The following is a 24,850-nucleotide window of genomic DNA, read 5'->3' as shown; positions in this document are numbered from 1 at the left end:
GGCAGTAAGGATTGACGAGGTTTAAGTTTCACAAAGAAATTGTAGACGGCCTCAGATATATACAACGCGAGTAACGGCAAGCATTAGAGCTTTTCGACCCGAATTTGTGCCAGTCGATCTTAAGCTCTTGTCCATCATAAAAGATAAAACTTTTATTGGTAATGGTTGTACAAACCACGTCTCAGCATTATCCTGTCTCTGAACTCGGTACAAGTCTTAAAAAGTGCTAGGATAATCGTGTTAGAAGATTAGATCTAAAAGGGAAATAATACTATGTTTTCAACACAACCTTCTAATGAAACACAATGTCTATATATTATAGAAAATTAGATCAATACGTTTTTTAGCTTGGGTGGCTGTTGCGGGGGAGAACATGCTTCATTTCGTTAATTAAACTCGGTTTCTGCATTTACCATAGCAAGTGACATACATTGGTTATTTGAGAGCTAGGTCTAGTAGCAGAACATTTGAGTTATTAGAGATATAAAAAATATACCAAGACGTATGAAACCTCTTTTGGGAAGAGCAATATTAAACGCCAGAAATTATTAAAAGTGAACCCAAGCAAAGTGTTACGCACCATATAAAGACGTTACAACTTGCTTCTCTGATGTACTTATATGGTATATGTCCTGCAAATGACCCAATAAATAATGTTAAAAAATTCTTCTACAACCAATTTTTTTATTTATGGAGGCATCTGCGAATTCGGTTGGATGAAAAAGTGAAAAGCCATATAATTTGTGCACTGAAGAATAAACGATAAACATATCCCTCTTATCTACGCTTACCAATCTGTATATTAAAATGTATTCTCCTTCACACATTTTATTAGAAAAATTATTATGAATTTCTATATTCTCTATATGAGACTTTTTGTTTTAATGGGAGGTGTTTATTTTTGCGAACAATAGTAAAAAAAGCGGGCTTCAAACACCTGATCAAATTAGCCTCGTACAGGTACTCAATTCTTCTTAGAAACTGGGTGGTATCATCAATAAGTCAGTAAATTGAAAGTAGAAACAAACAACATTTTATTTTTTTTTGCTATCAGAATAGCATCCTATCGTAAACCGGGAGTAGCTTACAAATTAATTTTACAAAGTTATCTTATCATCACATTTTTTAATGAAATTCGAAAGTCGCACAATAATCGCGATTGGATTAAGAACAAAAGAAAGTTAAAAAGGCGAATCATTGTGAGTGAAGATGGATCAAATAGACCTTATTTTGTGGCACTTGGTATTATTATAATCTTTTATCTTTTTTTTTTCTTTTCATTTCTACATGCCATAACCTTTTTCCCCTTTACACAGAACTTTTACATTCCACCCAACATCAAATTTTTTTAAGTGACATCCCAGAAAGAACGACAAATCCTCTTTTATAATGAGAGCAAATGCAAAGTTGATAGTTAGCTTAATCAAACGAATTGAAGTTCGAGTAATGTTTTTTTTCCAACATAAAAGAAACAGAATATTAATTTTTTTTAATAGCTACCAATAAACAACAACGGTAGAACAATTGAAAGTTTAGAGCAGGATCCAATAACTCAGCAAACAGGTATAATTTGGGACGCTAATACCATCTATTAAACTTTTATTAATTCTAAAATAGTCGCTGCAATAATTGAATTGTCTGTTTACAAATTACCTGTAATAGTTAACCAACTAGCTCTAGTATTAGAATCAATATCAAAGGTACTTTTTAAATTATCGAGTACTATTAGAGATATAACATATATTTTCTAGAATATTCAACCATTGGCACAAACATCAACTGAGCCATATATTCCTTTCGATGTATTACAATCTCAATTATTCATCATTCGACTTTTATCGGCTTGCTTGCAACACCAATGGACTTGGTTTAAAAAACAGGCACAGCGGATTTCTCAAGAGACAAATATCACAGAGGAAGCTGTTGCTGCCGCGGCAGCAACCGGTGCTTATAACGACATGTCAAACAGTAGCAATCTTTCATCTTCATCCAACTTATCAGACAAAACTTCAGCTCCTCATCGCTATTCACCAAAGGATGATGTTCAAATTGACCCTCCGCCTCTCGATGAAGCGTTGGTAACTTTTTTACTTGTCCTCATGAGTAGATTTCTCAGTCAGATGCATATATTAGAAGAACGTAATGAACAAAATGCTTTGTTATCGTCTGAACACACAAATGACGGCTTGGCAGCTGCATCTAAAGTAGATCCCCAAACCTTGGAGTATATCCGCGAGATATATAACACATCTGGGAAAGTACTGTATTACGTTAGTGCAAGCAACTGGCCTTCCTATTATGCAAAAATAAAGAATGCTATTAATATCCTTGGTGCCGTGAGTGAAAGCTCGGATTCAAATCCACCTGAGGTTAGAATTTTGGCATTTTCGTGTTTGAATATACCAAAATTACATACCGTGCTATCAGGTAAAACCTAAAAGGTGAAAAAACAAAACAACTCGTGACTCATTTATCTATTCAGATTTAAGCCCTTATTTCTTAAATATGAAAATCCAAGGGAAACTACAAGTATTATTCGCTAAAATGATGAGGATGGCAATTTGGAAGTGGATGGAAATGAAACCCTCTCAATTTGCAGCGATTTGTGCTAGCAGCAGCAGACCTTTGGCTGGTTCAGAGATTCTTTTTGACATGTGTAATGTTGCAGCCGACAATTCTCGAAAGAAATCGGTTTTGTGGCCGTTACAAACTATTCTTTTGGCTTTAACGCCTGATCTTTTAGTGCAAGCATTTTTGGATGATAGAGGTTTACAAAATCGAAGGGTAACACAGATCGTGTAACATGGACACATTATTCCATTTACTTTTCCAAATTTAATTTCTTTCTTTCTCACTCTATCTATAGACTGGCTTCCCTCGTCTGCTGAAAAAAGCGTTACAAGCTTCCCGAACTCAAGAAATTGCTGCCATTTGCTATGTCGATTTGTGTAAAGCTGCAACTTACATTTCTCCGAATGAAGATACGATTCTCCGCCATATTGCCGCTGATGTGGAAGATATTTTACGTGAAAAGGTTTGGGACTTTTCTCGAACTTCTGCTGTCGACAATTTATCCTCAACATTAGGATACACCATCAGTCATCAGGCACTAGTGACGGACTATTTTTTAGCGAGATTATGTTTAGATCCTAAAAAGACCCTTTCCACATTAGTCCCTACGTTATTAGAAGATGACGTCCCGACAGTTTTTAAACAGGCGTTTGTCAATTCATGTTTAACGATCGCACTGGAAGAAAGAACGTTACCCTGGAACCCAACAATTAATTTAATGTACGATTCTATTTGTGCACCCTTGAGACGCATATTTGTGCAGGCAGTAAAAGTTGAACTCAGCGCTGGATCTTCCAGATCGGATATTTCCAACACGACATCTGGGTCTAAAAAATTGAATGGCAGTGGAGAGAAAAAACTGTTGAATGTAACGGCCTTGCTTCAAAGCATGCTTAAGTTGTTCAAATTGGATCCATTATGTGTTCTACTTGTAAGATCAAGATATTTTGCGTTTGTTTCAAAATTTTTTGACAAGTCTTTTTTTTATAGGGAGGTACAGATAGCAACAATTGCGTAGAAGAAAATGCAACCATAATGATTTCTTTGATCAATTTGATGAAGCACAGTGACCGACGTGTACGACGAAGCGCTGCTGACTGTTTAATACAACTGCATGATTCCTCATTTATTGCTCACTGGGGACCATCCATCACTTTAATTAATAATTTCTGGAAAATATCATCACAGACCGTCTTGGCCATTGCTCGACAAATTTTGGACAACAGACAAAATGAAGAATTTTTGAAATCCTTATTAGAGCTACTAGCGAAGATACTGATATCTAGAAATTCCTTTTTAAGAAGTATTCTGGTAACTATGATGTTGTTTTGCGTATTTATATATTTCAGTTTAGCTAAAACAGAAAAAATGTAATCCAGGAAACTGCGCATGAAAATACGGATGGTCATGATCGTCTTCAAGCCGGTGTAACACTCGAGATTGCGCTGTTGGTATCTTTGTGCTCGCCGATTCCCGACATTTGCTCAATCGCTACAAAATGTTTAGGCTATATGTGTATTGAAGCAAAAATGGTAGATGAGGACAATATGGTGGATACAGCCTCAAGAGTCAGTCAAAACATAATTGGGTTCAATCATAACATTGAAATATACGAGGACCTTTCGTACGAAGAGCCTGTTAGTCATGGGAACCGAAAACAACCTTTTGTGGGGAGAAAAGCTCAACAAAAGCGAGTTCGTAAATACCTACGCATGATAACGACGCCAACGCCTGGTGTTTTAGCCTCATGGGAAGAAGTATGGCAGCGATGGAAGATATTAACACATACAGTTAGTCGTTTTGGAATGGACTCCCTTAGAGACTTAAACGAAGCCGTAAATTTACCCATAGCCTCGGCATCATCTGTAAAAAAAATTGGAGGATTGGTCAGACATGATAAGTTAAGATCATCATCAGTTAGAACAGCGGTTGCACCAGTTCCAGTAGGTCGGATTGAAACTGACGACGAAAAACAAACGGAATGGCAAAACTACACTGGATTCTTAGCGTCTCTAAGTGGTTGCCGCTTAGCTGCGGATATGATCGACGATGATTTTTACATGGAAGATAAGCGCTCTAAAGGAGGAGACAATCGAATGGGATCACCAAATAGACCCATCATTATCGTCGAAAAGTTTATTATGGAAATGATCGAATTGCTGACTTCCGAAAATGTGGTTATAAGGGAAGGCGTAAAAGACACATTAGGTGGCGATCTTTCACCTGCACTCTACGCTACGCTCTTTCGACACCTCGAAATTAATATGGCCAGTTGTTTTACTACAAACGGCGAAGTGTTATGTGATAATACAAATACACTTTTTGTTGAGCAGGTTGTGTTGGTGTTGAAGATGATTTTGGACCGATTAACAGATCCTAACGACTGTTTGCTCAGTACCGATTTTAGCACATTAATTCTTCAGGTCGCCAATTATATCAACCGACTACCCCATGAAAATTATACAACTATGCGTGTTATGATTATGATGTGCCATCTGACCGAGGTTCTTATGCTGAAAAAAGAGCAAGTTATTGTTCGTGACGATGTTCGTGTCAGAAACAAGCTACTTGAAATTATTGTTGAATGGACCAGTGACTTTACTTTAGTGAGTAGTTGTCTATACATAAAAGACAGTTTATTAATGTTTGATTATTAGCACGTTATGAACAAGACTTCAATAATCTCAAGCAATCCCCAAAATAAGGAGGTTCAACGGGATCTTGATCAAGTTTGCCTAAAGGCTATTGTCAGTTTATTAGATGGACTTCCTCTTCAATCTACTGAAACACAGACAAGAGACACTGATCGCAGCTTAATCAAAAGTAGATTATTCCAGAAGTATTTTGCATTCTTCACGCAGCTATTAGACAGATGTCATCGATACGAGGTATATAGAAGTTTCTCTCTCCCTCTCTCTTTTTTTCATTACTGACATTTACCTACAGGCGGAAGCAACTACAGTTGTAAGACCTAGCTCTAGCATTTTAATCAAGAGCCATCGAGATTTACACACCCTTTCCATAAAGCCATCCGATTCCTACCAATACTGGGGACCGTTAAAGGAGTCTGCCGTCAATGCAATTTCTAACCTTTTAAATGCCAACGTTGAATCAGGTTTAAAGTCTTCACTTGCTATGGGGTACCATGAAGATCTGCGTACAAGAACTGCTTTCATACAAGTTCTAGCAAATATTCTTAATCAAGGTGCCCAATTTGATACTTTAGCCGAAAATATTATTACAGATCGTTACGATAAACTTGTTGAGGTATGACAAAAGCTAAAAACAGGAACCGCAAATTAAATTTACTTTGTTTAGATCCTTGTTGAGTCCGATATAGAAGTCGCACTTTCCTTGTGCGACGTTTGTCCAGCAGCTGACGCCGCTGGTGTAGCAACTGTGCTACTAGCCTGCTTTGAGTCGCGAGGTAAAGTTTTGGATTTTCTGAAGGCAATCATTGATAAAGAGGTTCATTCTACAGGTAAATGACACATTCAATTGAAATGATCCGTTATACTAACTCTAATTAGAACAAGAGGCTACTTTATTTAGAGGAACAAACATGGCAACAAGAGCTTTATCTATATTTGCTCGTGAAACATGTGTTGATTATATTCGTTTTACTCTTCAACCTGCATTGGAAAAAATCAATGCATTACCTGAAGATAGTTTAACTTGGGAAATGGATCCTCAGAAAATTGGTCCCAACGAAAGTATCGCGAGAAATAAGCAGAATGTTTGTCGTGCAACAGAATTATTGTTAGAGGCTATTTGCAACTCCATACCAATTGCTCCAAGGTAATAAAAAAGAAAAAGAAGAGAGGAATTTTTTAGTTTAGTACTGATATACAATTTTCTTCAGGTTATTCCGTCAAGAGCTTGCGCTTATTGTAGATGCCGTAGAAAAAAGATTTCCTGATGCCTTGAAGACTTCTGTTGGTGGATTTGTGTTTTTGAGATTATTTAACCCCGCGATCTTAACACCAGAAAATTCTGGCTTTTCAAAACAGGCTTTGCCCAAATCAAAAACGGTTCGCAAGTTACTACTTCAAGCGACCCGAATGATGCAAAATTTAGCAAACAATATGATGTTCGGTGCAAAAGAAACACATTTAATTTCTTTAAACGATTTTATCACTGGAAATCTCTATCGGGTTGCAAGCTTCTTACGCGAAATATGTGTCGTCCCCAATTTTGAAAGAGAGACTGAAAGCAAGCACGATAACCGAAACCCGAGAATGGATAATGCTGGATTTATGAACCTGCATCGCTATATGTCTGATAATCTCGATAAAATATCCAGAGACTTGTGTGTCCGTCGTGCTAGAAGTAGCACAGATACGCAAAAGCTCTTGGAGTGGAAACGAATTATGGATAAGTTCTCAAATTTATTGGCCCAGCTAGGAGCTCCGTGTGAAATTGCGCAAAATGAGTTATACACTTCAAGAAACTATGCACTTGTGAATAGCAATAATTATTACAGCGAGTTTATGCGTAGAAATAAGAACCGAGATGTAAGCTCTATCAGCTCTTTGAATGTCTTTTATCAAGGTGGTATATCTCGTGGCGGGTTTCCAGTCTTCTATCTCATTCCACGCAACATATCTGGTGAAAGCTTTGATTTTGAATTGTTAATCTACTATATGTTGAGAGTAAGCTTACAACCCAAGAAATATCAGGTCATGAGGAGCTAATTTTTATATTTAGGTCATGGAGCCACATCTGAACCATCCATTTGAGCTTTTATTTGATTTGACCCGCGGTGGTGCTCATTGTGAAATCCCAGTCCACTGGCTGAACCAGTTCTTCCAACTCGTTTTTACTGAAATGAATGACCATTTGGTATATCTTCATTTATTCAATCCAAACTTTCATTTGCAGCGTTATATTCGTAAATTTCCTCGAATACTGACTAACAAATTAGTTAAACGGACCCGGTCTGCCATCAGTATCAGCGAATTAAGTAATAGCATTGCTTTGTCTGAAATTCGTTTACCAAAAGACTCCTGTAAGTTATGCATACCTTTTTACAATCGATTCATCAACTGATATATTTGTTTCCATTTAAAGATGACATTGAAAAAGAAATGGGAATGACTGTTACAAATGCTTTCCTGATTACCAGCTTCAAGACACATATACCTGTTAGCATAAAGATCGGATCGGAATACTTCCAAGTCACTACGGTACAAAATACATATGTAGCGATGTATGTCCTGTTACTGACAGAAACCCCTATAGATCCGCGATCAAGAAATTTTCTGGAGTTTAAACACAATTTTAAATAACGTTTATAATTTGAATGATCTGATTGACATATTTTTGCCTTCTGTTCCGGCAAATAAGAGAGCATCAGGAGAAGGCGAGATACATATTACGCACGATGGTGGTGCTGCTACGATGATTCTTTCGGTGCCGAATCGGGACGCTGTTTACAAAGTAAGTACATTTTAAAATTATACAAAACAAGTAATATGTCACTCACAATATGCGCTTTAGTACTTAATGGATCGAAAAAAGACTTTCGATACTCATCTTACAGATCGCAATCATGGTATACGACCAACTGATGTTCCTGGTCGAATTTTGAACATGGCGTTACTTAATATCGGAAGTGATAATCCTACCCTTCGACTAACTGCATATAATCTACTCTATTCATTATGCGTATCATTCAGATTTGGTATTAGCCACCAATTGATGAATGCCCGAGGTAGGTACTAAGCGTTGAAACGTTTAAATCAACTCTAACAATTTTGTGATGCATACTATAGATTTATGCATTCCTTACAACAGTGTCAACTTTATTGTTAGCACGAGTGAGCATCTAGCTAATAGCGAAACTCATTTGACATTAGAGTTTTTGAATGAATGTATAGTTGGGTTTAACAGATCAAGCACAGAGACATCTCGACAAATTATTACGTTGGAATACATGGTACCGTGGTTGAAGAATCTTGTCTTCTTTACCTACTCTCTTAACGGAAAAGATGCATCAAAGGTAAAAGATGTCATTCGATCTTTGATTACTATCACAGCTGAAAAATCCGAGGTAAATATATGAATCCATTTTTTTTAGATAAAAACAAGGTTTTATTAACAAAGAACATAACAGGTGTACGAGCATATTCAAAAAAATATCTGGAATACTTTAAAGGATATCGATGAACTTCATAACTTAGTGATTGATTCACTTATTCAGTTCTCAGTCGAAAGTGGTATTGGGTCACCGCAAGCGGAAGCTATTGCTGATACGCTTGTTACAATGAATTGTAATGCTATCCGAGGAAAAGTGATTAACCGAATGCGCAGAGTACTTCAAAGTACGTCTCACAACTGCAAGCAAACCCTAATCAAGCATCAATCGTGGCATGAAATTGGTTGTTTGGTGCGCTTCATGCTCACCATATCATTTTATACTGAAGACATTGAAACACCTTATGTCGCAGAAATACTCCACATTATATCGCTGGTAGTCTCAACCGGACCAACCTTTATTCGATCATCTGTACATGAACTTGTTGTGAACTTTATTCACGCACTTGTAACAAACAAAAATATCCGCCCGGAAAACCGAAAGAAGCTGAAATATGTCTTGAACGATGTCTGTGACGGAAAGTATCGTGTACATTTTGGCCTTAGTAAATCCTATGCCAATGCGTTTACAATTACTGAGGAGACAATGACAGACAATGTTGAAAACATGAGCCTGGGATCGCTTGAAGTAATTGTTCGTCTTTTATTGGATGCTACAAACTATGCTGCACCAACGATAGGTAATATTTTGCTACTTTTTACATACAACAACTGTCTTTTTTAACATCAAAATTATAGATGCTGCAAATACATGGCACGCTCGATGGATGAGTTTAGTTACAAGCATGACCTTCCGTTTTAATCCAGCTCTTCAGCCTAGAGCTTTTGTTATTTTAGGTTGTCTGGCGCAAGACGAAATTGATGATGATCTTTTGTTTCAAATTTTAATTGTGCTTCGAAATGAATTAGCTCGCTTTAAGGAAACAGATCCTTATTTAATAATAAGTATTATGATGTGCCTAACCAATATTATCGACAATCTCTCGGCAAACTCAAGATATTTGAAGCCTATGTTCTGGCTGGCTATTTCAATGATCCAGATGAATCATAATAGCATTTTCTCTCATGCCGTTAAACTGCTTCATGCAATCTTGCGTACTTTAGATGCACATAAGTACTTTAGCAACCAATCCATCGAAAGTGCATTAATGGAAGCTCGGGCGCCTTTTGCTTCAGTATCCCAAGAAATTGATATAGCTGCTGGACTCAGTTTTAATACACAGTTCTCTTTTGCAATTGCAGGTGTTTTACTAAAGGGGTTCAAATATTCTGATGCCAGAGAATCCATATTCATGTGTCTAACAACCTTCCTTGAAATCGAGACAAAAAATGGGCGGCCATCAAATACAATTGATGCAAGATGTCTTGGTTACCTCAGTGGATTGTTGCCGTTTGCTGCTAAAAATGATGCGCTTAGAGAACTGCTTCGCCTGGCCGGTATTCATGATATTGATGTGGATAGTTTTAACTCACCTACTCAATTGTATGCGACAATATGGCGTGCGATTGAAATACCTAACAATACCACAGGTATTCTATTGGTGTCATTTTTAGTAGGAATGATCAGTCTTGCTGAGAACGAAGCCGAACGCCTTTTCTTGTACGGGTTCTTATCCAGAGCCGCTATTTCAACTCCGGAAGTGTTTGCATTAGTGTAAGTCTTTTTTGTTCTTGCCATAAAAATACGTTAACTTTGTATTTACTTATGTAAAAAAAAAAAAAAAACAATAGATACGATTCCCTTATACCCAAGATGAACTCTATTGTTGTATCCAGTGATAACGTCACATTAATTGAAGCAGTCAAAAACATTTTGATCACAGCTTGTTCAGAGCCTGCTTTTATCACAACCGAGAAGTCAAGTCATCAACGTCTTTATCTTGACCGAATCGGTTTTAATGCCCTTGCCGAGATTAATTTTGGCTCCATGAACTCTTCCACTGCTGTGAACTCTAAATTGATTAGCGAGCTGCTGCGATTAATCTGTGAGTAGTAGTCATAAAGAAGTGATAGCTTTGTCGTACCCATTCGCCCCCCCCCCCCTTTTTTTACGTACCCCGAAATCTTCATTCATACTTTATGTAACATTATTCTTAACTTCTTAATTCTTCTCAACATTTAAATAACCATATGCCCTAATGACACGCTTTTAATATATACAATCATACACAGTAAGATTTCGCCAAACATTATGTACATTTGAACATCCATTACTCGCCCAAATAAATTACAAAAGACATAAAAAGTTTTTAAATAGACTGAATATAGTACTATTTTCAAGCTTTGAAGCTCACGAAAGGTATTCGATGGGTGTCGATCCAGTGCTTTGCGCAGGCCAGTACTCAAAACATTTGATTTAATAAATCTCTTACAACCATCTGCTATGAGCCTCCGTATGACCTTTGGACACCTTGTTTGTGGAACAGAAAGTTTCTATTACAATCACTATATATTTATACTTTCAAACTGTGGGTAGAATTAATCTGCCAAAATGTTGATATAAAAATTTGGATAACCACGTCATGGGTGATCGTTAAAAATTTGTGACCTCCCAGCTTATATAATTCTTCAAACAAGAGAAATACTGACCCCTCTTCAACATTTTCTCGGCTGGATAAATTATACTAAATGTATTATAATAGTACCGGTGGGGAAGCACTAATCTATCATTATTTATTCAAGTTTCTGTATCCAGATATTAAACAGCAAAATTACTATAATGGTTTGTTCATGTTAGATGTTATGAATACAACACACAATTCTTCAAAATGAATGGCATATGCTTTTGTGGTCACAGACACTTATTATAAAAACCATGTTTCTGGCACTTCTCATTTGAACGCAAATACCATTGTGTGACAATCTAGAGAAATAACGATCATGGCGCTTAGAATACGATTTAGGTATGTGGATTTATCTGAAGTTATATATATATATATATATATATATAAGTTTAAAAGAATTGCCAAAAGTCAATCCACACGTCAGCCTAAAAAAAACAAGTCATTAAAAAGACGCCATAAATTTTAAGTGTGATTTCTAGGTTTAAGCTCATGATAAATGAAAACATTAAAAATCATTTAAGAAATGCGACAGTGAATTAAATAGAATTATGATCAAGCAAGTTTTAATTTATCACATTCTAATTAATTCCACCATAGAGCTTAGGGCACACGTGAAAAACTATACGGCCCTTAGTAGTACATGTATTAACCAATGCGATTGATTCTATTCATTTTAGGTTCTCCAATAAATATGAAATCCAACATAAATTTATTTTGTAATTCATTTTAAAGGTAAATTTATACATAAAGGGATTTTTCTTTTCTTTTTCAGCACCTTTCTTTCTTAACATGAGATGTTCTCACCTATTTTTAAAAACCATCTCGATTGATTTAATTGAAAAAAAAAAGATTGATGCTGTCTTTGCTCTTTGTTGTTTTCATTCGCGTATTTTTTTTTCTTTACCTAAAACAATATGAGCCATAATTCTACATTTTGGAGAGTTTGTGATAGTTCAGGTGTATGTCACTGTGATTGGCGCTATACTATTGTTGATTGCGAGGAGGAAAAAATAGCGAGATCAGTTTATACCGCCACCGCTGTTGTATCTGGAATATTTACTATAGCCTTATCCCTCATACTTTATTACCGAATAGGCCTTGGGACCCAAAAGGTTATTGAGATGAGAAATGGATTCCCGAGACCGAGACCTATAGAATCTATGAGTTTATGTGGCTTATTATTTAATGGCAGTAAGTAGAACAACAATTTTTTTTTATATACAACACCGTTTTATTAAATTATATCGCATCACTAGTTCAGACGATACATTCTATATTCATGTTAACAGATACAATCCCCAATCCTATATTTCGAGCTGGTAAATATTTTATTTGTGTCATTAAAAATTCTGATGCTACACAGTGTACCAAAAAAGCTTGTATTGGCTATTTATGCACCTCATCGGATTTGGATGGACACAAAGTGTTGGGTACTACGTCAAAAGGCTAACTTTTATATATTTATAATCCTGTAGTTTCCTATGAATGTGGTCTGCAATTAGGGTATCATTGTTTTGCACTATATCTTTTTGGTATCGCTTATGCTCTATCAGAGGTATATATAGATGAAAGTTTTCGGTTTTTGCACGTACCTTATTATTTTTTGTAAATTCCATATAGAGTAGCCGAGTAATATACAGCACATGGGTCAGGTCTCAAACTTTGGTTAATTGTTTATGCGTGACATCGATTATGGTGCCGTTTCTCACTACTACGCCATGCGCTACTGCCGCGGGAATATTTGCATACCAGGGCAATAATGCAATGGCATCCCGATTCACTAGAGCACAATACACCTGCTGGGGTATTTATTGTGGCTATATAGGGGCCCTTTTATTATTTGCAGGTGTGCGTTTGCTGCATTTACTCAATAAGTATATCCATATGCAATCAAATTTAAAGATTGATACATCAAAAGTGAGAATTGGTGCTCTTAAGGTTAAAATTATTGTGATATGCGGTACCGCATGTATGTGGGTCTTTGCTCTCTTATTAGGTCTTTATGGTAATTTTCGGGATCAAATCATGGAGTCTGTTTTTACAAATATGTTGGTTTCCGTTCTTTGGTTATTTGCAGGCCCCTTTGCTTGCTTTTTTATCCTCATTGCCATTGTTTTAAAGTAAGAAGAAGAAAAAAGACATGCAGAGATGTATGACAAAGTTTATTGAATTTTTTAAAATGTATTTTTAGTCCAGAACTCGCTACACAACTAGGCTCATTATCCATTATGAATTCGACGGATGAATCTGCAGATAGTAGCAGGAACATCGGATCATTTGAGTTAGGGTTGTCAAAAAATCCAAACAGTCGAGCAAGTCAATTTATAGTCACATCATTATCATCACCAGCAGACAATTTAAGAATATCTCACGATGGCATCAAAAGGCCAGACGCAGCTTTTCATAATTTGAACGAGAGTTTGATGGAAGTCGATAAAGAGCGATCCAAATACAATGCAGCCATCGAAAGAGTTCGTACGCCACCACCTTTTCACAAATAGTTTACTCATTTTGTTATGAGGTGCTGGTAGAGGCGATATTTTTATTCCCAAAACATATATCCAAACATTTGACCGATGTTTAAAAGAAATAAAATTCCAAACGAAAAACTTTTCATCACTTCTTTTTGAAGTTCAACAAAGGTTTCGCTTTCATTGACTTCAAGTGTTGAAGATACATTTATGCATTTATCAACTGATTTGCATTCGTTTACTCGAAAAAAAAAGGTAGCAGCAGGTTTATTCGAGGAAATTGCATTGAAGAGCAATGGCTATTAACAATCAATTTTCCTCAGCGACAATCAAGGTGCCCGTAGTCACGGCCTAGGCTCAAGTGCCTTGACTGACTCCAAGAGGTCCTTATAAGTTTATTCCTTAATATATATGCAAAATTGTTACAATACATATGTGGTGATTAATTTTGGGTGTACTCTAGTTTACTTTTGACGTCTATTTAGGCTTTACCCTGCTATTTTTGCCAATAATTAAGACTAAACAAGCACAAGAGCGAGAAACGTGTCAAATGAAGTATAAATTGTATAGTATATATTTATCTATAGCTATTCTATTTGTATGTTTTTGATTCCGATTCAAGCCAATATATCAGTGATCTTAGAACTTTGTCCGAAACTTATCTACAATTTCGCTGTCTTCACTTTTTTAGAAGAACAAACGTACTTAAACAGTTCTGAACTTAGTTCTTTTGTTTGAACTACAAAAAAACAGTAAAAAAATTGAATCATGTATTACTGTTACTAACAGTCAATAACTTGTATAAGATCAGTGCTTTTTTTTTGTCCTTATATGTGACTATTTACCAATAAGTAAATGATGATTTACTAAATGCAGCAGTTTTTAGATGACAAGTTGTGTATTTTTATCTACCACATGTAGCAGTTTTTTACATAAACTAAATGAAATGGCAGAGATGCAAAATAAAGCTGGACAAAAACTCAAATAATGCGCCGCATCAGTCACAATATAACGTTACAACTGCTACGGAATCTTTCTTCAGAGCGAGACTCCTTTGTATCTATCGATAACAGAAATAGTTCCTCTCTGGCAGACAACATTTCTTTTTTGTCCTACGCAGATTTTCTCATTTTCGGGTTATACGATTGCTTTTCATGATTAATAAATTGCATCTACAAACTTTTCAAATGTTTAATTATGATAAACATCGATGCGTCATGTATCCTCTTTGTTTGTCAAAAGAGATAGGATATAAGTTCGATGGTTTAACAGAGAGTTTTATTTTCCAATCAGCCGCTGAACGTAATACAGACTCACAGAAATGCATTGTAACTGGAATGCTCCACACATCTGTAGGTGTTAAAGAACCAATTTTTACTAGCCTCATTGTTATGAATAATAAACAAAAAACTACAATAATAGTACTTGTAATAATCCTCGTGCCACAGCATCTTAGAGTTAAGACGCATGAAATTGAAACAGATATGAAAAAAGTACCCAGCCAGGGTACAAACACGCATGTATTTTTTACCGTGATGTATGTATTACGTTGAATTTAAATTATTACGTGGCAAGGCTTAATATTAGTCAGAACGTTCTCTGAATATGAAAAAAAAAACAATAAAATATCACTGTCGATATAAAGTACTGCATGGTTGTGATGAGCTTTTTGTTTAAATTTTTTGGGAATAGCATAATTAACAGTGATATGGGCTAAGTAGATTTTAATTGATTAAACAAAATATACAATTCGGGTCAATCAAAAGTGTTTTTTCGTCCATCTCACTTGATTTTATGATAAATGATGCTATATGCACGATACGTTGTCGTCATTCAAAATCACAACTTCATAAAGGGCATATACCACTCTGAATCCAGATGATGCGTCAATGAATTAATATCTTTTTTCTGGGTCTCCAAAAGTACCTATATTTTAAGACACAAGCCTAGAAAAATTGAGTTTGTGCGTGATATGCAGGTTGCTCACGAATGGACTCCATACTATAGTTATTTAATTTTACACAAACAGTTTTGCGTTGCTCACGTTACCAAGTCAAACGTATAGACGCACAATGAACATTGTACTTACAGTTCGTATAATCTAAGTTATCACATTTTCAAAGCATGGGGGGGGGGGCTGTGTGGCCTGTGTAGCCCGACTAGTATGGTTACATAGAAAGAGTTGGTTTTTAACTTGCGCCTTGTTTATCGAAAGGCTGGTTTTCTAACATTTTATTAAACTGCGAAGCGTTTTAATTAAATGGGTACTCCTGTCCCGGTTTCCCAGTTTTTGGTCTATTTAATAAATTTGTGATTACCGCCTATCCAATTTCAGAATAGTATTTTGAAGCGCAATCGATCACTGAGATTATTTAGTTATTACGTTTCCTTTTTGGAAGCAATACTACCTCAATATTGCATTGGAACACTCTCAATGGGTTCGTTTAAGAATACTTTAGTCTAAATTAAATCCGCCGTTACATTTTAAAAAAGGTAGACACCAATTGAACCATGAGAATCTGTTCCAAAGCGCATGATTAGACGCCATACCCCACTTTCACTTGATTAAATACCCGCTTCTGTTAATGAATTAGATGACCTTTAGACCGTACCAAAACTTAGTTTTTTTTATGTCATCGGAAGAAGATTTAGACTCTAATAAAGTATGTTGCTAAGTTTCATCTTATCTATAGCCCGAACCATGGCGAAAGTTTTAGGGCCAAAATAATGGGGGATCTAACGCACACACCCTAAATTAATGTTATACCAACACGCCAAGTGAGGCTAAAAGCAGATGAGTCATGGCCTTTTTTTAATGCATAAATATTATCTGCCTACCACTTAGATTAATTTCGTGTCTTATCTGATTCTGAAGAGTTCCATGCGTATTACCCGAAAAGCACGCGATTTAATGGTGCTCAAACTTAAACAAGGGGTTTAGATGTCATACGTATTATAATAAGAATCGATGCAGTGTAACAAAGTCGATCCGAGAAACTTTAATGTGCTAGTGTCATTTTAGGGGGGGAGAATCTGATAAGAAAAAAAAAATGTTTCATATGGAATAAAATTTTATTTTTAATTTATTTCATAAGGGAAATTTAGCAAAAAGTGTTGGTATAAACAACCTCAGACTTTTTAAATCCATTGAATTGAGAGGCAGCACAAACAGTGTAAGCGCCCATGTTCTCATAATAGAGCCAGTCTCCGGGTTCGAGCTTGGGCAAACGAGTAGACTTGTTTAAACAATCAATGGAATCACAAGTAGGTCCCCAGACACTACTTTCGAAATTAGGTTCGCACACATCTTGGCCAAACGTAAAGACCTCATTCTTCATCAACACCTTGGGTTCCACGATCTGATGATCGAAAATGATGCAATTAAAAGAACCGTACATACCATCATTGACATAGTACATGTATTGCTCGGGAGTTTCCTTTTCAATCTCCTCTTCAACAGCAGGAGGCAAAGTAACAGATCTTCTACCGATAATATTAGTGCAGATAGTAAAAGCAGATGCAACGTAATAACGACCGGGTTCGGCAATGACGCGAATATCAGCAGGGAACAAACGATCGACCACGGGACCCAAGACAGCAGCTACCTTTTCAAAAGTGATGCCATTCTTCACGTCAGCACCAGGGAAACCACCTCCGACGTCAAGAAGTGTGAAATTGAAACCCATGGCTGCTGCTTGGTCAAAGACATTTCTTGCACTGATGACAGCATCACAGAAAGCGTTTTCATCAAGACAACCACTACCGACATGGAAACTAACACCAATAATGTTCAAGTCTAACTGTTGAGCTGTTTCCAACAAGTGTTGAACCGTATGCAAAGGAGCCCCAAATTTAAGACCCAATTGACAGAGAGATTGAGAGTCGTCGGTCAAGATACGCAAGATGAGTTCAGCGTCAGGATAAAACTTTTTAATCTTGTGGAGTTCTTCAGCATTATCAAATGTCATGCGACTGACATTTTGTTGGGCAGCGTAACGAACAAAGGAAGCTTGTTTGCATGGATTAGCGTAAACGATACGATTGGATTCAACACCAACGTCCAAGACTTGTTGAATTTCTTGTTTAGAAGCACAATCAAAACCACAACCCAAGGAGGCTAACAACTTGAGAATCATTGGATCTGGATTACACTTGACGGCTTTTGTAAAATAATTAAACTTTGTGTCTCCAACGCAATAAAACGGGACTTACCAAAAAAGGGTTCTATTCTAGGAAGTAAAGATTTCCAACGCAAATGTTGACGGAAAACTTCACCTAAATCGCCAACAAAAAAGGCGTTTTCTTGATCAGATTCCCATTGTTGATTGGTAATAGCTTCCAGTCGTTGCTTAGTTACTTCACAGACGGATCTGTTGTAGACATTGACATCAGGCGAAGGGACAGACTTGAAGAGGTCTACCATATCATAGGGAGGAGCAAGAACAACGGTTTCGAGATTGGCGTGCATTTTTTTGAGGGATTAAAGGTAGAAAAAAATAAAGATGGATAAAGAGAGAGAAAAGGGTAGAAAGTTTGAGTGTGTTTGAGAAAGAGATAGAGAAAGAGATGGAGAACTAGAAAAAGAATGGACTTTTTATAGTTCTGGGGCAATAGTTAGAATAGTTAAAAGGTAAATAGGAATTTGATGAAAGTAATGAGTTTCAAGAAAGCCAAGGAGGGAAGCCTCGCCGGTCAAATAAACTGTCTAAAAGTCTTGTTTCTGAGGCCGTGATGGGCAAGGACGGACTGAGCAGTGATGCAGTCCGATAGAAGGAAAGTTTAAAAAAAAGGGTGATTGGATTGAGAACTGAAAATACTTTATGAAGGAGTATTACAGCAAGGATATTTATATGAGTTATTTCTTTTTTTAACGTTATATTGCGGTTCTTTTGCGGTTGGACCTTTATATGAGTTAAAAAAAAAAAAGAGAGAGAGAGAAGCAACAAAGAGGGAAATTTTTTTTTTTTTTTTAAAGTCTACGAGAAAAAGTTTTTTTTTTTTGATGACGGATGACTGGATAATCTAACAATGTTTTTACAAAAATGGAAATTCTGGTCCGCCTATGATCTTCTCGTCAATAATTTTTCTGTAATTTGGATTAACGCTGATCGTGCATCTGAAGGTGGTAACTTGTGTAAAGCATCAGTAGCGTATTTACAGTGAATTTCAGCAAGATTTAACGTCTTTTTTAAACCATCACTTTGATAAACAAGGTCTCTGGCCTGGTTAAAAAAAAAAAAAAAAAAGTTAAAAATAAACCTTCTTCGGGTTTACAAAATTCTTTTTTACCTTTTCTTCGTCGCCCTTCTTAGAAAATTTGCGCTTAATCAAAGCCTCTAACTCTGGGTATTCTTCCCATGCAAATAATACGGGCGCTGTGGCAAGTCCCAACTTCAAATCTGCACCTGCAGGTTTACCAAGCTCAGCTGCGGTAACTGTGAAGTCCAGCATATCATCCACAAGCTGTCGAAAATAAACAGGGGTGCAATAAACAAAAAAAAAAAAAAAAAAAATTTAAATTAAAAAAAAAAAAACTATTGTGTACACTTTTCTTTTTGGTATTACCTGAAAGGCTAGACCCAAATTCTTTCCAAAATCAAATGCAACTTCAGCAACATCTTGAGTGGATCCACCCAACACAGCTGAAGCCTTACAACTTTGAGCAATCAAACTACCCGTCTTCATATATGTCTTATCCATATAATGATCAAACGTACTCAATTTTTTCACTTGTCCGCCCGATTCTTCTTTGGTGTTCTTTAACTGCATAAATTCACCTTCCACTAAATTCGCAATACAAGTCGCCATTAATTCGATACATTCTGCATTTCTTAATCTTGCTAACGCTAATGAAGCTCGGGCCAATAAAAAGTCACCACCCAAAACTGCCATTCGATTTCCAAAACTTGCATTGGCTGAAGGTAAATTTCTTCGGGTCATGGAAGCGTCAATCACATCATCGTGTAATAAGGATGCAGTGTGGATCATTTCTGAAATCTCCGCCAAGCGACGTTGTGTGGGTAGAATCGTGCATCCTTGATCTGTCACGGAAGGTGTATAATGGGTTTTGCGATCAAAGACATCATCCGTGGTGATATTTTCCAAACCGTGTGATATAGGTGTGTCGATTGATTGGTAGTCAATATTGGCTTTCAATTGTTTCTTGTCGGCGATACTCGTTGCCTGTGCAATCAACAGCACCAATAAGGGTCGGATATGTTTACCTTCTCCACTAAAATAATGTCTAGCAACCGTATCCAAAAATGGATGGCCGCTACCCAACAACTTGGATATGTTGGCCTTAATCTCTTTTAAATCATCTCCTACTAATTTGGCTGGGTCAATGATTCGAGCAGGTTTCTCGTTCTTATCTGTAACAAGGCTCTGAGCTTCTTTAATGGCTTGGTTCCAGCTGGCAGCTCCTCCAGTGAAAACAATCTCTTCTCTACCTTCCTTTCTATCAGGTACGCCTAAAACAGCCGACTTTAAAGTGTGCGCCAGTTTACCCAATACTGGCATGTCGGTGCTTTCACTGGGTGAAGCTGCACCGCGTAATATATAACTTGTATGTAACCCAGCTCTAGGAACGAATTTCACAGCTTGTTGGACATGGTGTTTGCAATGGGTCGAGCGTCTGATTACTGTTAACATGGCAATGTTTTTTTTTTGGTACAGTGTTTGGTAATTTATGCACTTTTTTTTTGTAACCGATAAAAAATAAAAAAGGGAGGAGTATCCCCAGAGTAATAGGACAAGGGGAATATTTCAAAAATGCTGGTGGCTGAGCTCAACCTCTGTTTTCGTGAGACCTTCTCAGGTAAATACCTTTAAATATTATAGTGTAAGTTTAAAGAAAAAGGCTCGTGCGTTTTTACCTGAAGGCAACAATACATTCCATCACTAAAAATATGCTACTGGTTGGGATATAGTGTAAGTGAAAATGCATCCAATATTCCATCCAATAAAAGGCAATAGATACAATCACCAAAGTTTTTTCAATAAATGATGACACACCTTCCTATCTAGCTGTTTTAGACATGTTTGTCACAATGCACTGTATAACACGCAAACATGTTTAAAACACCTAATATTAGGTTATTGTAATATGTGAATCATGTTTGACAGCCTTTGTTTAGAAGAACAATACATGCATATTCTCTAAATCTCAGAAAGAATAATGCAAAACAAACTCTCCTTTTTTTAATCTGAAAATCATATGGCCATAGCATTACTTAATAGACTTTGGGTCAGAGCATATGTTCCCAAAAATAGTTTTTTTTATAACCCTGTGATTGTTGACAAATACTTTATAAAACCCTCACACGGCCAAAAAAAAAAAAGGGACCTTTGATTGTAAACATCACCTGAAACCAATCATTTATGAAACTGAATGTGTAATTTATGATTTTACATTGACTTTCTTACAGAGTATTTATTTGTGTATTGAAGAAGAAGAGAGAAAAAAAAAGGGGGGGAGGAAGTAGGAAAGGAATGTGTATATGTATAATGTTACTAGTTAATAAATAGAAATGTTGTTTAAAAAAAAAAAGATATGTGTGTGATTTTTATAAATCATGCATTTGCACAGCTGTATTAGGCTGATAAGGAGGTGCATGCTGGTGTTGTGTATGAGTTAAAGGAATATTGGATGATTCGCTCTGGTCAGTATCGTGTCTGGAAAACTCATGAGGGAAACGATCATTAGGATAAAGTTTTCCCATGCTGCTTGTACCAGTGGACATTTCATCATCAATCATCTTTTCAGTTCTGGGGGCTGCTGTTGAAAAACTAGGGGGTGGGAATCGCCCACTATCGTTCATAGGATGTCCACCACCCGCTCTCCCTTGCGTCATGCGATTCAGTTGGCCAGCTCGATTCGCATCATCTAACGATCTAAATACCTCGTCATCCACATAATAAGCTTTAAACAACATTTCCAACATTTGCATACGCTCTTCTACGCGATGAATACGTTGTGTTTCTGGTTCGTCAAATTCCTCATGGTTTAAATCAGTGACACTAAACCGGTGATGCACAGGATGCACTAAGGGAATACCCGATTCTGTAATCTTAAACTTGGATCGAAGACCACTCAATAATGAACGTTTCATATCACCCGTACTCCATCGATGAACCACACCCCAAGGAGATCTAGGACGGAAACCAAACAGCCATGTTTGAATGGCTATCAAGAGACCAAATATACCACCCACAAAACCAAGAGCATTGACCAACGTATACATCTTGACCTCTCGCTTAATTGTATTGACAAAGGCTTGGGGAAAGATGGCAATTAAACCAAGATCGGTATGACCTGCAGTGTATCGTGGGTTGGGTGCTTCTTGACGGAAATTGGTGACCACTTCAGGTGTCGAATTCGAAATGGGTAAGAATCCAACATAATTCCAGCCTACCGATTGTAAATATTTATGGTTGACTAAATTGTAAGAGAGAGCACTATACGTGAAAGGTTGGATATCATAGACATTGGTTGCCTGGATATCATTTCTTTCGTTGATTTGCCAGTTCAAGACGGCATTTTCTGGCATCAATGTGGTGGGACCATCCAAGAGGTTATAAATGACTGTGTTAGGGTTCATTGTCTTTGGATAGATGGATGTGTGTATTCTTCCATAGTCGATGGCTTGATCTCCCCAAAATGTGAATAATAGTCTGGAGCCATTGTTCTGACCCGAAGTAGATGTAAGGATGAAATCAGTAGGCGATCTAAAAAGGAAGCAGTTGACTGAACCCAAATTATCAGCAAAAGTGGGCTGAAAAACAGACATATTCAATGGACGAATAAATTGAGTGCATGAGTAACCAGTGTCTGTCTGACAAGTGACACCGGGTGTTCTAATGTCGGTTGTAGGGTAAGGAGGGAATCCGTCGAAACAGAAACGTACATCTAAAATAGAGTTTTAATTCTCTGTGTATATATATGTGAATAAAGCGTATGAGATTATATTTACCCGGGACTTGGACGGATGCAGCAGGTTCTTCAATCGTTTGCGTAATGTTCGGACTGTCAATAGCTTGGCGAAGAACGAATGCGAGAAAAACAGAAAAAATGAACAATAAGATGACCTGGAAAATGATTCGGGTGGTCTCTGCCCAAACGGGCTCACCAGTACTAAAAATAAACAAAGTTAATTAAAGCAAAAGCAAAAAAAAAACATTATAAATAACATACCGCGGCTTCCAAATATCACGATGAAGACGGTTGAAGACCCATCTGACATAGCTTTGAAATTTCCAAAGTAAAAATAAAATGATGACGAGAAGGACAACACAGGCCACGGTTACACCAGCGATTATGCCACCTGACAACCCGGAGCTGTAACTCTCTTCGGAGGGAGTGAAAGACTGAAGCCATTTGTTGCCAGTAATGTCATACACATTAATATCATTGTAGTAAGCATTCTGTGATGTACCTAAATATATACATATATATATATAAAGGGTTATTTATATGCCATGAACAATTCCCATCTGTCTTGGTTCTTACCAAAAGCAACAGTCAAGTAGTTTCCGTTTAAAAGACCAGCAGAAGCATAAGAACGTCTGGAAGGTGGAATACCAGGAACAGAAGGTACAGTCCATGTCCAGGTCTTTGTGTCCAAAATACCAATTGCGTTCAAATACATTCTTTGTCTTTGAATGTTTCCATTATCACCTATTAATAAACCCAGTTAGTTTTTTTTTTTTCATTTCTTTAAAAACGGCATCTGAGTTGCAAAAAAAAAGTCTTACCACCAAAGATGATGATTCTGTCGTCCGAAGCTAAATATAGAGCTTAGCAAGACCACAAAAAAAAAATGACATATTGTTATTTGTTACACACTTACTAACTATAGCTGAATGAGATGTTCTACTGGATGGTCGAACTGAACCAGTAACATTGACATTTTCCCAAGTACGTGCCTTTGTATCAAACACAAATACAGTATTCATGTCCTTTAGGATTTTGTTACCGGTAGGGTCTTGAACTACACCACCAATAATGACGAGTTTGCCATTACTATAAAGAGTTTATTTTTGGGTTATTTTGATGTATGGAATAAATATTTATATTTCCAATTACCTAAGTAAAGAGGCGGTGTGACCATAATGCGGGATACCAGTAGTGGGTAAGCTTGTATATTGTTGAGTCGTACTATCCATATAGAAAAAGTCGTTAAAAATGATGCTGTCGTTGAAAGCACCGCCATAGATATAAATGTTGTTTTGGTTATCATAGGTGGCTGTATGCAACTTTCTGTTGTAAGGAAGCTGGGTGGTATTTGTCATGACAACCGAGTTGTTAGGAGAGGCTGTCCAGGTGTTTGACTCGAAGGAAAATTGGTAGGTCTGCAAGGCAGACATCTGCGTGCTGGTTGTGTTTGTCAAGCCTCCAAGGAGGTACATATTGTTGTTGTTATTGGTAACAACTGCTTGACCATACAAGGTACCAGGGGGTGGGTTATTTTGTTCAAGAATTTGCCAATTAAATGTTTCTGAGGTTTGCGTTAATTGATAAAAATCGTTTGTGTATGAATTGGTTGCATTTTCACCGCCAAACATCAGCAAACTGTTACCATTTCTTGTGGCGGTGGACATGCCGCCTCGAAATGGTAGATTTGACATGAAATTTGGTACATAGAAGTAAGCATCCACCACAGATAACAATACAATGATTGCACAGAGCAATTTTAATATCATTTTCTTTCTTTGGTTTTGGGGGAAATATATATAATATAAAAAAAAGTTTAAGAAAAAGAAAAAGGAAGGAAGTCCTTTCTTTTAAGGAGATCTATTAAATAGCTTTAATCAAAGGTCTCGACTCCCTATAATAAGCATCCCTTTTGTTCAATACCCGCGCGCAAAAAAAAAAAAAAAATTAAATAGCTTTGTTTCTATTTGGGGATAAAAAAACCACACTAACGATTTCGATTGCTGTTTGTTCTATAATGGAACGAATAAAGAAATTTAGTGTATTTGATTGTAGCAAAACTTTCTTTGTGATAACCATTCAAATCAGCTGTACATAATGCACACGAAATTATATAAATAGAATTTTTGCTGATTATAAACAAAACGGACAGCATATAGGCTCCTTTTTTTTTTTTTTTTTTTTTTACGTGAGCATCACCCTAATCTCGGATTTTT

At 36.7% G+C, this 24,850-nt stretch overlaps 5 protein-coding genes across 5 annotated transcripts; 2 read left to right on the top strand and 3 right to left on the bottom strand.

Moving 5' to 3' along the window:
• The first annotated feature begins 1,238 nt into the window (after positions 1 to 1,238).
• Positions 1,239 to 11,045, top strand: EV154DRAFT_318070 (uncharacterized protein). The gene is made up of 21 exons (XM_051594935.1): positions 1,239 to 1,443; positions 1,497 to 1,563; positions 1,618 to 1,700; positions 1,752 to 2,427; positions 2,483 to 2,784; positions 2,867 to 3,502; positions 3,562 to 3,882; positions 3,951 to 5,177; positions 5,229 to 5,459; positions 5,518 to 5,838; positions 5,890 to 6,052; positions 6,102 to 6,369; positions 6,434 to 7,223; positions 7,279 to 7,579; positions 7,642 to 7,757; positions 7,813 to 8,010; positions 8,071 to 8,284; positions 8,346 to 8,623; positions 8,687 to 9,347; positions 9,406 to 10,321; positions 10,399 to 11,045. Exons 1-21 carry the CDS (start codon positions 1,390 to 1,392, stop codon positions 10,658 to 10,660), a joined length of 8,085 nt encoding a protein of 2,694 aa, XP_051462144.1. The 5' UTR covers positions 1,239 to 1,389; the 3' UTR covers positions 10,661 to 11,045.
• Positions 11,046 to 12,711: 1,666 nt separating this feature from the next.
• Positions 12,712 to 13,355, top strand: EV154DRAFT_412860 (uncharacterized protein; the record flags this gene model as incomplete). The annotated part of the gene is made up of 2 exons (XM_051595539.1): positions 12,712 to 12,786; positions 12,852 to 13,355. Coding segments are annotated over 2 exons (579 nt in total), but the record flags the coding sequence as incomplete, so codon positions are not given.
• A 3,448-nt stretch (positions 13,356 to 16,803) lies between these two features.
• Positions 16,804 to 18,170, bottom strand: EV154DRAFT_536029 (ornithine decarboxylase; the record flags this gene model as incomplete). The annotated part of the gene is made up of 2 exons (XM_051604109.1): positions 16,804 to 17,861; positions 17,915 to 18,170. The coding sequence occupies 2 exons, from the start codon at positions 18,168 to 18,170 to the stop codon at positions 16,804 to 16,806; spliced, it is 1,314 nt and encodes a 437-aa protein (XP_051462142.1).
• Positions 18,171 to 18,762: 592 nt separating this feature from the next.
• EV154DRAFT_412746 (solanesyl pyrophosphate synthase) lies at positions 18,763 to 20,353 on the bottom strand (the record flags this gene model as incomplete). The annotated part of the gene is made up of 3 exons (XM_051595527.1): positions 18,763 to 18,924; positions 18,992 to 19,165; positions 19,268 to 20,353. 3 exons carry the CDS (start codon positions 20,351 to 20,353, stop codon positions 18,763 to 18,765), a joined length of 1,422 nt encoding a protein of 473 aa, XP_051462141.1.
• Positions 20,354 to 21,172: 819 nt separating this feature from the next.
• On the bottom strand, positions 21,173 to 24,467 carry EV154DRAFT_494724 (uncharacterized protein). The gene is made up of 7 exons (XM_051599941.1): positions 23,787 to 24,467; positions 23,551 to 23,723; positions 23,456 to 23,485; positions 23,211 to 23,378; positions 22,896 to 23,136; positions 22,675 to 22,835; positions 21,173 to 22,610 (listed from the first exon to the last, which is right to left on the bottom strand). Exons 1-7 carry the CDS (start codon positions 24,401 to 24,403, stop codon positions 21,268 to 21,270), a joined length of 2,733 nt encoding a protein of 910 aa, XP_051462140.1. The 5' UTR covers positions 24,404 to 24,467; the 3' UTR covers positions 21,173 to 21,267.
• Positions 24,468 to 24,850: the final 383 nt, after the last annotated feature.

This window comes from Mucor mucedo (assembly GCF_025094135.1).
Source record: "Mucor mucedo strain NRRL 3635 chromosome Unknown EV154scaffold_9, whole genome shotgun sequence".
Classification (NCBI taxonomy): Eukaryota; Fungi; Mucoromycota; class Mucoromycetes; order Mucorales; family Mucoraceae; genus Mucor; species Mucor mucedo.
Note: the sequence above shows the minus strand (reverse complement) of the source record. Positions and strands in the feature narration are given on the sequence as shown.

Coding starts and splice junctions, on each gene's coding strand:
- EV154DRAFT_318070 (XM_051594935.1), top strand. CDS start 1,390: ATGAGAGCAAATGCAAAGTTGATAGTTAGCTTAATCAAACGAATTGAA. Junction 6,053..6,101: donor TAAAGAGGTTCATTCTACAG/GTAAATGACACA, acceptor AACTCTAATTAG/AACAAGAGGCTACTTTATTT. Junction 7,580..7,641: donor TCGTTTACCAAAAGACTCCT/GTAAGTTATGCA, acceptor TTCCATTTAAAG/ATGACATTGAAAAAGAAATG.
- EV154DRAFT_494724 (XM_051599941.1), bottom strand. CDS start 24,403: ATGATATTAAAATTGCTCTGTGCAATCATTGTATTGTTATCTGTGGTG. Junction 23,724..23,786: donor CACACCGCCTCTTTACTTAG/GTAATTGGAAAT, acceptor AACTCTTTATAG/TAATGGCAAACTCGTCATTA. Junction 22,611..22,674: donor TGCATCCGTCCAAGTCCCGG/GTAAATATAATC, acceptor ACTCTATTTTAG/ATGTACGTTTCTGTTTCGAC.